The 15,486-nt window shown below is 37.0% G+C and overlaps 2 protein-coding genes across 2 annotated transcripts; one reads left to right on the top strand and one right to left on the bottom strand.

Annotated features, from left to right (window-relative positions):
• The first annotated feature begins 5,028 nt into the window (after positions 1-5,028).
• On the top strand, positions 5,029-7,150 carry LOC120000454 (probable galacturonosyltransferase-like 8). Its single transcript, XM_038848543.1, has 2 exons — positions 5,029-5,522; positions 5,557-7,150. Exon 2 carries the CDS (start codon positions 5,649-5,651, stop codon positions 6,753-6,755), a length of 1,107 nt encoding a protein of 368 aa, XP_038704471.1. The 5' UTR covers positions 5,029-5,522; positions 5,557-5,648; the 3' UTR covers positions 6,756-7,150.
• A 2,360-nt stretch (positions 7,151-9,510) lies between these two features.
• On the bottom strand, positions 9,511-13,125 carry LOC120000656. Its single transcript, XM_038848785.1, has 3 exons — positions 12,624-13,125; positions 10,389-12,473; positions 9,511-10,172 (listed from the first exon to the last, which is right to left on the bottom strand). Exons 1-3 carry the CDS (start codon positions 13,123-13,125, stop codon positions 9,511-9,513), a joined length of 3,249 nt encoding a protein of 1,082 aa, XP_038704713.1.
• Between the last annotated feature and the right edge of the window lie 2,361 nt (positions 13,126-15,486).

The following is a 15,486-nucleotide window of genomic DNA, read 5'->3' as shown; positions in this document are numbered from 1 at the left end:
ACACCTAGGGTAGATACCATACTCCTAGGGTTTACATGGCATGTTAATGAATTTTTGAACTTAAGGACATCTTGCATGTTCATATTTGAGTTAGATATCATAATCAAATTGCATGTTAAGATAAACGAATTAGCCTAGATACCATAGGTAATTCACGCCTTAGTGGATTCGCCAACAACATCGATTGAGTGGATTAAAGGTGAGGTAATCAACAACTAGAAAGAATTATTAAGATGGATTCATTATCCTAGCTAGTGTTTTCATAAATTTGCTTTCTCAACCAAAATCAACAAGTTTATATTTTCTTTACTGCTTCATTACTTTAATTTCATTACTTGCTATATAAAATCAATCATCTCTCAATAATTATTTCTTTTGCTAGGTTTAGTATAGTAGTTAATTGTATTGTTTATCCCATCCTTGTGGTTCGAGCTTGTTCTCGCATAACCTATTCTACTACGGTCTTGTACGCTTGCGAGTATTTTAATTTGAGATTTTTGTTTGTTTATTTTAAGTGATCGAAAATTGCTATCAACCGAATTATACAAATGATAAACATTTTGACATATGAAATTTAAAGCTATAATATTCCAACTTTATCTTGGGACAATGCTGGGAATGTAAAATAGTGAAATCATCCAACTGAGAATGAGCACGTCCATGTGTTCCTTGGGCTCCTCATCCTCTAGATGGTTCATTTCTTGTTGGATTGACAACCATATCATCAAATGAATTTCTCTCACGAAACTCGTCCATGATGTTTCGGTAGGATGACAATCAATTATTCACATAGGAGAGGCAACGTGGTTCACAACGTCACCGTTCTATTAGTATCATGTAAGACTACTTCAACCTACCGAGACAAAGCACTAGAGAATAGAGATAGAGAAAGTGCGCCACCGATAATAGCGCATTATGTCATATTGTTCTAAAAAAACCACTTTATATAGGTGGGCTAGTACGGGAAAGGTCATCGGAGAGCCCATGGTTGTATCTTGATATTGAAACGTCACATAGCTCATGAACATCTTGTGAACTCACTCACTGTCTAGCACGGACATATTTCTGTGGTGTGGTGGGTCCATCCACCATCAAAGAAAATGACCTCGACCTCTCGAGACTTCATAATCCACGTGTTTCTGTGGGCAACTCGTCTATAGACCACGTGTTCCCTGGTTACCCACACAGAACTTGACCACCGTCACCTTATCGAAACTGGTTATTAGTGGTTGGCTTGCCTTGTCAGTAGTGTTGTCTGTATCAAGAGTATCCAATGCACCGCACGGTACCCTACTACTACTGCCTACTTCTCCTACTCCCCAACTATCATTATTCATTAGAGGAGCTATTATTTATGTATTTACTCAACAATCCTATTTTTTTTATTTGTTAAAAAGTACAAAGTTTCCTGCGTTTGGCCCACACCTGCAGTTGAGGTTGAACATCACTTGGGTTTCTTTTTTTATTTTATTGGAATTTGTAGTGTTAATTAAATGACCAAACCAAAGACCAAAGAGTTTAGGGTCAGAAAGAATGCATATTTGGTGGTTTGATTATTTTAGTGTATTTTAGGGAGAGACATACTGATGAATCTGAATTGCTCATTTTGTATTTGTGCAGAGATACATACAGTAACAAGCACATTGTGAAGCAACTTGTTCTCAGAACCTAAATTATTAATTAAGTTCAAATCTATTTGGTACTTTAAAAGACAACGCTGGCTAGTACAGGCGTACAGTACAGCAGTATTAATATAAAGTTATGCGTAATTGGGTTTACCAAACGAGGAATGCAGTTTTCCAAAGTATAATTTATAGCAAGTTGTTGGGTGGTAACTGGCAAGGAAGGAATCATCCTATAACATATATATATATATATATATATATATATCCACCAAATTCAGATGTAGCAGACCAACTAATAACTCCTCATGACTGCATTTTATGTTTTTATAACATTTCTCTGCGCTCTTTTTGAAAACTCATCATAAATAACAAAAGATTGCAAACCCAAACAATACTTGTTTGACATTGAAAAGGTCGAACAACCCTATTTCCTAATCAAAATTTTTAATTTGGAGCCAACGATTTTTGTTTATGCCTTTTATGATACATTTATGCCTCATTCATCCTTCAAAGAGTTTTGACATCAGAAAAATCTTATATGACATGTCACTAATCATAATTTAAATATAGTGGAATACATGTTGAATACACGCTTTTCCTCCATCATCTATACACGTGGTTTTATTTTCGTCATTAAACTATTTTTTTTTCTTAATTCTGACCCTCAAAGATGTTTTTTTTTTCATTTTCGACAACAAAGTTGGTTCAAAGAAAATTGTTTCAAGAGCAAAAAATGTCCAAATATTTTTTGGTGCAAGAAGAGTAGTTGGTAAATCAGAGTAAATGTCAATAAACGAAAGCATAATAAAAATGGACATCACTTTAATTTGTTGAGGGATGAAAAATGTCACACTTATAGAGTTTCGGGATATAACGTTGAAGTTTGTTAAAGTTTGTCAAATAAAAATGGGAAAATTAAGGATAAGTCCTTCATTGGAAAGTTTTGTTCCAATGACACTCTTAAAAGTCTTATTCCATAAAGTCCATATACTTTGAACTAATATTCCAAGAAAGACAAAAAGTCAAAATATATGGTTTTATTGTTTAAAATACCATTATCTTCACCCTCAAACATGACACATGCCTTCTACACATTATTCATCTTAGATCTCCGTCGGAAGCTTTGTCTACGCTGCCAGAAGCTTTGTTTCCGCCCCTCGTGGCTTATTTGAGAGTTCTATGACATTTTTTAGTGATTTTTCAACCGGATTTTTGTTGTGTTCGAACTAGATCTACTCATAATCACCACGAGACTTGTAGATCTTGTTGTTTTCCTTCGATCTGTCATCATATCATTATTTTTGACAGTTTTTGTGGTGATTTTTATGGTTTTTTGTTCTGTTGTGAGATCTACAGACTGCAGATGATATGTTATTTGCTTTGATCAATTTGATATCTGTCATAATGTTATCTGTCCTTGATGAAATGTTATCTGTTTGAAGTTTCAAAATGACCAAAATCGATAACATATGATCCAAAACAGATATAATATCTGCATATTAATATTCGATTTAGAAGAATATTGACAGATACAAAACATATATAATATTAACAGATGCAAAACAAATATAATATCATATACGAAACAGATATAATATCATATATGAAACAGATATAATATCTGTAGATTCATATTCGATTTCAGATGTAAAAAAAAAGTTCGAAAAAGCAATAAAACCTCAAAGGTAATGCGCCTTAGTCTGTGGAGTTGATTGGAGGTGTTGATGGTCGTCGGCGTTGGTCGTATTGGCAGGATCTAGTTCTTTTTCAAATGGTGACTGTGATTTCTCGAAGCTTTTTCGGCGACTCAAGTGATTTTCTACTATTGGTGATGACTAAGCTTTGATCGGGCTGACCATGAGCTTCATTTCGATAGTTCGTTCATCGAAAATGATGGCCGGACAACCAACTTCCGATATGGTGGCGCAAGGAAGAAGAAAGAGGAATAAGAAGAAAGGAGGAGGAAGAGTATTTTGATAAGTTGTTAGACTTTATCATTTTTTCTAATTTTTTTTTAGATTGTTTTTATTGGAATACAACTTTTAAATTTTATCCTTATGGATAAAAACCCCAAAAAAATTCCTTCTTTGTCATATAGACGCCATGCATGATTTTTTCAAAAATCTTTTCATTTGAAGGACAGAATAAGTACTTTCTCACAATTGAATGACGAAATTGGGTGAAAAAATAATTTAAAAAGACGAAAATAAAACCAAATATATAACATTGGGAGGAAAAATTTATACTCCTATGTAGAGGAAAAAATCAATGGAGCATTGGAGCGGGCCAGCCCATGGCATATTTCGATGCCGCCAAATATTCACGTGATCACGTGCGAAATGTAGGTCCGTGACAGCGCGGTAGCAGCCGTCAACATCAATGGCAAAGAGCACAGCTGGCTTCATTGAGAGTCACAGCTGGCATTGCACTACTGGAGGGAAAGAATATAAACCTTTGTACCAAATCCAATGACATGAAAATGACAAAAGTAAGGGCAAATGCAATGGTGAAGTGGTATTGGGTCAATAAAGATATTGTCTTTTGCTGATGTGGCTGTATTGTAAAATGTGTTTTGCCTATGTGGTTGTATTGGGATAAGTGTTTTGCTGATGTGGATGTATTGATATTTGATGTTTTGGTGTAGTTTTGTTGTGGATAATATGGAGGAATGAAATGTTGTTGGGTTGGGTGGAAAGAGAAAGTGTGTGGGAAGAAAAAGTGTATAGAAATTTGTGTTTTGCTGATGTGGCTGTATTAGAATACGTGTTTGACTTGACTTTTTGTGTAATAGAGGTGGGACCGGGTCAACAAAAATGTTGGCCCAGCAAATCAATTCTCATTGCATTTGCCCTAATGAGTGCCCACTTCTTTTTTTTATGGCCCCACTTCTTGTTCTTGCCTTCACATGTGAGTTGGCATTTCCTTACTCTATTTCACTATTGTGAATTATTTTCCAATTATTTTTATAACATAAGAATTCATATTAAAAAAAATATAAAACCGAACAATGTCTAACGTAAAAAAAAAAACACCCTCAATTATTAAAAAACAATTATTTTAGACTTGAATTTATGAAAAATATTTGACACCTTCAATTTATAAAACTCATTTCACCAACAATTCATATGTAGTGTTGGATGTTAAGTGTGTCCTCCATTATGTATTTATAATCAATATATAACTCCCACACATGTCACAAATGATTGAGGATAAAATGAGGATTATAAATTAATGATACCTAACATGTTTTAAATTTATTTTGGACTAGCACGTCAGTTTTGATTTTATGACCTTTATTTCTTAAGAAAATGGAAACTACGTGCTAACATAACAAAATATAGGTATCAATAATATTAAAAAATTAGTAATTATTACAGAAAAAAATACTCTCATTCGATTTTGTGCTTTATTACAAGGGGAAAATCAGAAAATGATATCAAGATAAACAAAATTCATATTAAATAGGTTAGGATAATAATAAGTATTTAATCCGCGCCTAAATACGTTAGGATCACAAAATTCAAAAACCCTTTCACGCTCACCAAAATACGTATCCCGTACGAACTCAGACCCAGACGCGATCACACCGCGCGTACGTAACCTCTCCCCTAAAAAACAAACAAATAAAATAATAAATTTAATGGCAGAAGAGAAAGAAATCTACACAAGGATTCTCTGTGCTTTGCTTTCCATGGCAGCACCAGCAGCTGCTGCCATAAATGTAAGAATCTGCAGAGCCACATAAACCGCGACGACACTCTACAAATCAATCTTTACATATATATACATGCGTATGTATTCAATTCCCTGTCTCTTTCTCTCTCTCTGTATATGAAAAACGCGTTTTCTTTGAAACGCACCAGTAAATCCGTGTTAATTTTGACTCTTCTTTGCTTTAAGAAGTTGTAGAACCGTCTCTTTCGGTTCCCTTCGTAATTCTGCAATTTTTCGAACCGGATCAGTTCTGCATAGCCATTATTGTTGCTCAAGAAAGTCTGTTTTTCCAATCACAATCCTCCGGAAATGGTAGGTTTCCGGTTCGTCGCCTCCTTGTTGTTTGTTTCTGTTTCTCTTCTGTTTCCCCCTTTCTGCCTCGGGATTCGGTCCTTACCGACCAAGGAAATTGGGGCCGGCGGTGGTTCACTGTCCTTATGGTCCGACGAGCAATTCCGATTCGATGAAGCGCCGGGCTACCAGAACGGGAATGGTTGCCCTCTTAAGGCCAGTAATCGGTCTTCTTCGTCCGGTGATCCCTCTCTGGTACATATTGCGATGACTCTTGACTACGAGTATCTTCGTGGATCTATTGCGGCTGTTTACTCGGTTTTGACACACGCTTCCTGCCCGGAAAACGTGTTCTTCCACTTCATCACGGCGGAGTCCGACGGCGCGAGTGAACGCCTGAGTCGACTCGTGAAATCCACTTTTCCTTCATTGAATTTCCAGGTCTACATCTTCAAAGAAGACAAGGTAATCAATCTAATATCTTCTTCCATTCGTCAAGCACTTGACAACCCCTTAAATTATGCAAGAAACTATCTAGGTGACCTTCTTGATTCCCGTATCGAGCGAGTAATCTACCTCGACTCGGACCTGGTGGTTGTGGATGACATACAAGATCTCTGGAACACAAATCTAACTGGGAAAAGTGTCATTGGTGCACCCGAATACTGCCACGCCGATTTCACCAAGTATTTCACTGATCGCTTCTGGACCGACCCGACTCTGTCACAGGTCTTCAAATCAAGGAAGACTTGTTACTTCAATACTGGGGTTATGGTAATGAATTTGGTGAAATGGAGAAAAGGCAATTACAGGCTGAGAATAGAGAAGTGGATGGAGATACAGAAGACGAGGAGAATATACGAGTTAGGGTCTCTGCCACCATTTTTGCTTGTGTTTGCTGGTACTGTGGAGCCTATTGATCACAGTTGGAACCAGCATGGGCTTGGAGGGGATAATGTGAGAGGAATTTGTCGGTCACTGCATCCGGGCCCGGCTAGGTTGTTACATTGGAGTGGAAAAGGGAAGCCGTGGGTCAGGCTTGATTCAAAAACTCCATGTGCCGTTGATTCTCTTTGGGTGCGATATGATCTTTACAATCCTTTTAAGGACAGACTGAAAGGTTAGCCAAATCACTGGGATTTCTGCTGCTACATTCATTGGGTATTCTGAGTTATTTGTGATGGTGATGATGATTTTATTCATTTTCTTCTTTAAGAGACACATTTGTTGTAAGATTCTTTGATATAGCTGTGTACAGACGCTGGTATCGGTGGGGGATTGGGCTGACATTGTGCGATGACTGGGCAGGGGCACTTACTTTCATTTCCATATGCAATTCTTTCTTGTCATTATTGATGATTTTCATTGTATTTACTCTTTCTAATATAGGGGCTCGATTCCTCTTATCAGGGGGTGTTCCAGTTCTTGGAACAATTTTGGTGGATTGATTTTCTTTGTATGTAAAACTGTATTCTGGAGGATGATATGAATAACATCATATGGTTGTTCTTTTAATTCAATTTTGTTATCTCGTCTCTCTCATTTTCTGTACACTTTCAATGCTTTATTTTGCTTTCTTCAAAAGATTAGCCCAGTCATATGGGTATGATGATTGGTTTTGTTTGGTCACGGATTGACTATGATTCAAAGCCAAGACACTGAGAAGTTTAGCAGAAGTGAGAAGCAATGCGACAATTGTTAATGGCTGGTTGGTAGTAGGTGTCTAGCCAGCTCGAAGTGCCGATGAATCCATTCTGTGCTTGATAGCCTGACACGTTTTTTATTTTATTGAATTTTCAATCACTCTAATGACCTCCCACCAAAAAGTCATATTCCTTTTATGAAACTTCTTAGATTGTTTGATTGATTCCAAATTTCCTAGTAGGGATTTTTTTTTTCTTGTTCTGACCTTGACTGCGCAATTTTTTCAAACACCTGTCGTGCACAATGTGGAGCCATTGTGGAATAGGCGAAGTGGGATGAATGCTTTCATTAGTTGGTAGAAGACTCACGCAAGTGAACACCTAATCGTTTAGCTGCCTTGCTACGAGAGTCTTGTGGAGGAGCAGTGTGGATTTAGAATTGTTTAGCAACACAGAAAGGATGCAAGTTTACATCCAAATTTTTGCTGACCAAATAGGATTTAAAATTCAACCTATCGATGTTGGATTTTGTATTGATGAATTAGAGACCTAAACAAAACCCAATTCAATTGTAGATTCGGCAAAGAGATATTTTATTTGCACACCATTAAAATATTAATTTTACACCATTTTTATGACATTATATGTTTACACCGAAAATTTATATGTTTACACAAAATTTTGATGAATAGACCAAAATACTTTTAATTTGTAAAATATTAGAAAGAATATTGTTAAGTTTACACACATTGTAATCATAACCTACAATTATCCCTTCCATTCCCTTACCGATTTCATTATTACCAGACAATAGCTCCCACCGTTTATACACACCAGTTTCGACTTGCAATTCCGACCAAAAAGAAGCCTAATATCAATATCAAACAGTCGGAGATTAAGTATAGGAAATGCCCTTAATTTGTAAATCTCTCTAATATTCTAGAAAATGAAACTGTGTTGTTTTCTGAAAGAAAAACAGTGGGTATTCGTAGATTGTACATAAAACTAAAAAACCCTAAAAAAACGTACTTGTTCACCATGATCATTCTTTCATTGCCGACAAGGATATTTATGTAAATATAAATATATTTTTTATTTTTAGTTCAAAGGTTAATATGTCATTGTAAATAATGATATTTATGTAAAATTAAATTTTTTTAAATGTTGTGTAAAATTAATACTTTAGTGGTGTGCAAATAAAATTTCGCTCTTGAATAGTCTATTAGAAACATTAAGATGTTTGTAAATATCTAAGAACACAATGTTTTGGAATCAAAATTAATTGACATCGGCCAGCCCAAACATTGAGCAACTCCCGGTTTGGTTAATTGGTTTGGCAGGACATGAGCAAGGCAGGCTGCAGGGACAGCGAAGCATAATTCAATTCCCCACTTGGTTTACATCTAAACATAGTTGATCATATCTTAATATGAAGATGATCACTATGATTAGCAAACATTAATGACGACATGTGAGGGATCATGATGCGCTAGGTCAAGGTGGCTACCAAATCTGGTTGAAAATTTTACTACTTTGTTAAATTACGCAGCCACGAGCATTCATGAATTTCAATTTTGTGAATTTAGAATTTGATTATATATATAACATTCATGAATTTTCATTTTGGTCTGGTTACTGGTGGTATAGTAGCTAGCGTGACATTGACCTGTATATATAAATGATTTTCTTTGCACATGCATTCTGCCTGGGATGGAAAGTATGGTCACATGCCTATTAACTATTGAAAAGTAGAGACAAGATTCCAGAAAATTGGGTCTGATGCTGATGCATTTACCAAAACTACATACTCCAATTTGTGATTGCTTCAATAGATGGAGATGGAAGACCTCATACTGATACTGTTGAGCAGGTCAACACGGCGCGACCCCATTAACGATCCACTCTCCTCTCCTCTCATCTCCTCTCGGTGCCAATATTTGGTGGATAGAAAAAATTATGTGATTATCAGTGGTTGACCTCGATTTTTCAATGGATTGAATACTGAGACTTATGTGGTGTTGGTGAAATGGAGATGGATTCTGAATTAGAGGTTAACCATATAGGAATAAGTCCTAATATTGACCGGATGAGTTTCTCGTTAAAAAAAAATTAAAACACTTTTTTTTTTTTGATAAGCAGCAGGATGTATTAAAAGGAGGCAAAGACAGTACAACAGGGTATCTATTTGGATGGGCTGAAAAAGAGGGAGAAAAACAAACAAAATAGAGAAAATAAAGCTAGAACCAAATTAGAAAATCAGAGCTTCTCCTGGTGCCTTCTTTTGCTAGCAGATCTGCTAAGTCATTCCTTCCCCTTAGAGTATGCTGCAAGGAGATGCTTGGTACTTTATGTCTTAGCAGGATAATTGAATTTGCTATTTGGCCAAGTTTCCATGGAGGATCACATTCTTCTGCAACCCATTTGACTGCATTGAGGGAGTCAGACTCAATAATGACACTCCTCCGAATCAGCGAGGAACTTGAGGCTGTTAAGTCCAGTGCTTTGTAGATTGCCCTCAACTCCGCTTCATTTGATTCGCACACCCCAATACTACATGAGAATAAGCAAGCCATTGAACCGAAAGAGTCCCTCAGAACTCCTCCTATTCCAGCCCTACCTGGTTTTCCAAGGGCTGACCCATCAACATTCCATTTCAGTATGTCACCATGAGGAGGAATCCACTGTATATAGGGTTGATATCGTACAGATCTTTGATTACTCCAATTCTTGACACATTCAACATTGTGTTGAAGTTGTAGGCTAGAGTATATGAAATGTGGATCCAAAGATATTGCCCACCTTTGCAGCCTGACAAAGATCATAGGCAGCAACGAGACCCAATCCACCACCTTTCCTCTAAAAATTACATCGTTTCTTTCTTTCCATATTGACCAGACCACTACGTAAAACAATAATGCACATAGTCTTTTTTGCAAAGCACCTTTGTCTACCATGCTACACCATTGTTCAAACAATATCCCTATGTTGTTGGCAGGGCACCAGGCCAAACCCCACCACTCCACTAGACTATACTATAGGTTAGAAGGCCCTATGCATTGGCAGAACAGATGGTCTACAGTCTCCTGGGTAGAAGAACAGAAAGGACAGACATTACCTGATGCTAGTATGATTCCCTTGCGTGTCAAGTTGTCTCTGGTGGGTAGTTTCTTAAACAACAAGATCCATACAAAGATTTCCACCCTCGGAGGTGCAAGGCTCTTCCATACTGCATTGTATGAGAGTTGGCCCAGTTGAGGAGGGTTTTGCCCGAGAGGTTCAACTAACTTTCCATAGAGTGATTTGACTGTAAAATCTCCATTCGGGGTATACAACCAAATTACTCTATCTTTCTTGTTAGGGCATAATACACATGTTGAAAGCAATTGTAGTAGTTCATCAGTTTTAGTCTCTTCCCATCTATATAGAGGCCTTCTCCATAAAAAACTCCATTGCCATCTATTGTTACTCCAATAGCCCATCTCTTCAATCTTGCATGCTTTCTGTAGGGATATTCTGAACAACCTTTCAAAAATTTCACACAAGGGCCTATTAGCTACCCATCTATCCTGCCAGAATTTTATGCCACTTCCATTCCCAATGCCAAAGCCAATACCCTCCTGAAAGAATCTGCCACAAAAGGAATCTTGAGATGAAACTAGAGTCTGGACGCTATGCCACAAATAGGATGCAGAAGGTGATATTGGAATGGTTAAAGATGGCAGTAGAGACTGAGTTCTTCTAGTATACTTCCCACTAATGATTGACCTCCAAAATGCCCCTTCATTCTTCAAAAATCTCCAGGCCCATTTAAATAGCAATGCCTTGTTCTTCAAGGTGATATCTCCTATCCCTAGTCCACCAGCATTCTTAGGTTGGATAACCTGTTTCCAGTTAACACGGTGTAATTTTTTCTTTACATCTGAATCTCCCCATAGAAAATTTCTCTGCAAAGATTCCAGTTTTCTTGCCACTGACACAGGCATCTTGAACAAGGACATGTAGTAGATTGGCAAGTTTGACAGGGCTGCTTTAACTAGCGTCAATCTGCCACCAATGGAGAGCTGCCTTCCTTTCCACTTTGCTAAACTTTTTTGAAAATTATCCACCACAGGTTTCCATGTCTTGGCCAGCTTGAAATTTGCACCCAAAGGAATCCCCAAATACTTAACTGGTAAAGCCTCAGCCCTGCATTGATGCTTGGCAGCCATGTTCTCAGTCCACTGTCTATCCAAGCCAATCCCAATAAGAGAACTCTTAGAGAAGTTGACCTTAAGTCCAGAGATAAGCTGGTAACATCTCAATATTCTTTTCACCATTTGTATGCTACTCTCTTTGGCTTTACAAAAAATAAGGGTGTCATCAGCATATTGGATATGGGATATGCTAAGGGCATCCTTTTTAATCACAATGCCTTTCAATAGGCCCTTTTCCTCTGCCAATGTGAATAATTGGTGAAGGCCTTCTGCTGCGATGTTAAAGAGAAAGGGAGACAACGGATCTCCTTGTCGAATCCCTTTTTGCATCCTTATCTCTTTAGTTGGAGAGCCATTCACTAGTATAGAAACACATGCTGTTGAGACACATTCCATTATCCAACTTCTCCATTTGACACCAAACCCCATTCTTAACATAACCATGTCGAGGTACCTCCAATTCACAAAATCGAAAGCTTTTTCCAAATCCAGCTTAAACAAGAGACCTTTCTTCTTTCTTCTTTCTATAAAATGGACAACCTCATTTGCAATTAGAATGTTATCTAATATTTGCCTCCCCTTCATAAAAGTAGATTGTGATTCGCTGATTACATATGGGAGGGCTGTCTTCAATCTTTCTGCCAAAGATTTAGAGACTATCTTATACAGACTACCTACCAAACTTATTGGTCTGAACTCAGTTAGTTTACTAGCTCCACTGATTTTGGGCACTAAGGTGATGAAAGAGGAATTTACCCCTTGTGGAAGCTTCCCTGATGCATAAAATTTATGAACCAGCCCATATACATCATCCTCAATAATATCCCAAGCCCTTTTAATAAAATTAAAATTGAAACCATCAGGTCCCGGTGCTTTATTCCCTTCACAACTCCACACTGCCTTCCTAATTTCATCATTTGAGAAGGGGAGTTCCATTGAGGCAGCTACATTGTCCGGGACTAGTTTGAATCGGAGCCCTTCCCATGGTAAGTAATCTGACTGCTCATCTTTAAAGACATCAACAAAGTGTGTTGTAACCATATCTTTGATTTGTTGGGCTTTAGTATGTGTCTCACTCCCATACTTCAGACTATGGAGCTAGTTTAAACTACCCCTTATGCATGCATAGGAGTGGAAGAATTTAGTATTTTTATCACCTTCAACTGTCCATTTTACCCTGGACTTTTGATTCCATATGCACTCCTTCTTTCTACATTCCTTCCATAATTCAGATTCCAGTGCCCTTACCTCCTCAATTTCCCTTTCTGAGAGAGACCTTTCCTCCGCAGTTAAATGCCATTTATCCACTTCACTCTCTAACACTGCCACCTTTTTCTCCACATTGCCAAACACCTCAGTGTTCCATATTCTCAATAGCTTCTTCAACAGTTGAAATTTTTTAAAGAGCTGCAGATCATTAGGTGAGTGGGATTTAATTTCCTGCCAAAAGACTTGGACAGTGGTGAGGAACCAAGGATGCTGCCACCAACAGTCCAATACCCTGAAAGGCTTTGGTCCCCAATTTATCTTCTCAGTCTCTATAAGCAAAGGTGAATGGTCAGATAGACCCCTAGGCAAACCCCACATCCTCAAACTGGGGAAGGTAGAAAACCACTCCACTGATGCAAAGGCCCTATCAATACGACTTTGGCTTCTCATATTTTTCCATGTATACCTCCTACCAAGTAGTGGGATCTCAACTAGGCTAGAGTAGTTTATGAAGGAGCTATATATCTATAATGGAATCATTCATAAGAGTCCATAATCTATGGGAAATGTTTACTAGGCAAGATGACATGTAAATTGTATCATGTCTTATTTTTTGGTACAAAAATAGCCCTTATTAATTAAAACAATCAATCATGATGATATTACAATTATAAGAGAACCTACAATGCCCTCACGGTTTAGCATCAGAGACGAAGTCGTCGTGCCTTGCACCACCCGGCTCCCCTGACTGCTACATTGTTGACGGCGACGGAGAGAAGAAAAACCTAATTGAAAGTGAGAGGATGAGAAATAGGGAGAGAAAGGACATATGAGTCATAACTAATAGAGAGATATTTTTTAAAAAATCCTTTCTATGTTGGCATGCTTACTCACCATGCCACATAGATTATGGAAGGTTTATGGACAAAATCTCTATGACATTTAGCATTTTCGATCATATACATTGTACAATTACAGAATAAACAAAAGCTTTAGGTGCTACCACAAAAGCTTCGACATGCACCAGTACTTTGCCACATGTAATTTGTTTTAATTTCAATTGAATATAAGGCTGAAGTAGGGATGACAACGGGTCAAGTACTCTTCCAATTAGTTAATACCAAAACCGTTTTCATTTCAGATACCCAATACCAAAATTGTTTAAAAAACCATTTAAATTTCTAAAATCGGAACCGTTCCATAACCGTTTACCATCCGTTACCCAATTATTATTTAACGTTTAATTTTTTTTAAAAAATTTCTATAAATGTATAATTCAATTTCTTAAAAAAAATATGACTTATCATGTTGTTATAGTTTGAATGTATAATCTATAATTCTATAATATTTTATTTAATATGCTTGATCATGTTAACATTTAGCATCCTAATAATATATCTTTATATAGATGATTTATAATGTTATTACTATAATTTACTTTTTTAATTAAACGATTCGAGTATCCTAAACCCAGCATCAAAAATCAAACCATGCCCTAAACCGTAACGAGTTTGAAAGTCAAAACTAAAATCGTTTCCAAACCCTATAGGATCGGTTTTCAGGTTTTAAATGGATCGAGTATCCTATGAATATTGCTCGGATCGATTTTTTTTGGCATCCCTAGGCTCAGGTAACGGTCTCCTTTACTTTCACACCTCTTCGGTTTCCCACCTTCGTCTTCCTGAAACCATTTAACTTCTCTTTCCACATAATCCCTAATCAGTTTCGATTTTCAATTCCTATGTTATTGCGGTAATTCATGCTGTTTGGATTCCTTTCGGTACGATCCCTTCTTTGTTCTAAGCTTCTGAATTGGCGTATCGAATTTGATGTACTCTGTCTATTCAATCTGCCTTGATTTTTGGGTTTTGCCGAAATGCCTATTGTTCCTTCGTTTTCGTGAGTGCAACCAGGTAATAACGAAAATCAGCAAAGATTCGATAGCTCTTGCTTCGACATCTCCGTTTTTTTTTGTGTATATTAGATACCTAAGCTCCGAAGCTTCTCCTTGCTTATGATTTTGAGCTAAAACTGGAATGAGAATCACCTCAATAGTGAATGTCTACTTTATCATGAAAAGGATACCACTGTAAAATTGTATCCAGATTTTTACCACAATCAAGTAGGACTGCCATGTTCAATATGAACATGTTTAATTCACTGATAAAAAAAAATTCCTTCTTCAGTAAATATAACTCAATAACACACTACATCATATGACATTGTTCCCGTTCGCATTTCCACAGCAGAATACTATATCTCAATAACACTGTCTATAAAAACAGTTAAAGCTACTGCCGAGCAAAAATGGTGAAATAATAAATGGATAAAAACAATTCAGACTACAAGGACTATATACTTAAGCAGGAATGGTTGGATTCTGAAGTTTAAGCATAAAATCCACCCAAGTTACTCTATGTGCGGTATACATCTCTCACCAACATCGACTTGGCGCCAAATTAAGATAACAAACTTGGTTCTTGTAAACGAACATTGTGTGTTATATGTGGACTTGAGCAATCCTCCCACAAGTTAGAGAAACAAAAAAGTTGAAATTATCATCCATAACAAAAGCAATCAAGTAAAGTACAAGCATATAAAAGTTTAAATTACCATGTTAGAGTTAGAGGTTTTTTTTTAGTAACTTTTCTTGTACTTCTTTTATGTTGTGGTTTCATTCTTCTCTTCCCCTTTCAACCTTCCTTCTTCTTCAATCCCTGGACTTTTTTCATTTGATTGTTAACCTTATTTTCAAGCACATTGTCAGTTCAACTTCTTACCCATTGTGAAAATTTCAAGTTTCTTGCCGCA

Source organism: Tripterygium wilfordii, chromosome 6 (genome assembly GCF_013401445.1).
Source record: "Tripterygium wilfordii isolate XIE 37 chromosome 6, ASM1340144v1, whole genome shotgun sequence".
In the NCBI taxonomy this organism is placed as follows: domain Eukaryota; kingdom Viridiplantae; phylum Streptophyta; class Magnoliopsida; order Celastrales; family Celastraceae; genus Tripterygium; species Tripterygium wilfordii.
The sequence above is the reverse complement of the archived record's forward strand: the minus strand, read 5'-3'. Positions and strand labels throughout refer to the sequence as shown.

Coding starts and splice junctions, on each gene's coding strand:
- LOC120000656 (XM_038848785.1), bottom strand. CDS start 13,125: ATGAGAAGCCAAAGTCGTATTGATAGGGCCTTTGCATCAGTGGAGTGG. Junction 12,474..12,623: donor GGTAAAATGGACAGTTGAAG/GTGATAAAAATA, acceptor ATGTCTTTAAAG/ATGAGCAGTCAGATTACTTA. Junction 10,173..10,388: donor GGGAATCATACTAGCATCAG/GTAATGTCTGTC, acceptor TGTTTTACGTAG/TGGTCTGGTCAATATGGAAA.
- LOC120000454 (XM_038848543.1), top strand. CDS start 5,649: ATGGTAGGTTTCCGGTTCGTCGCCTCCTTGTTGTTTGTTTCTGTTTCT.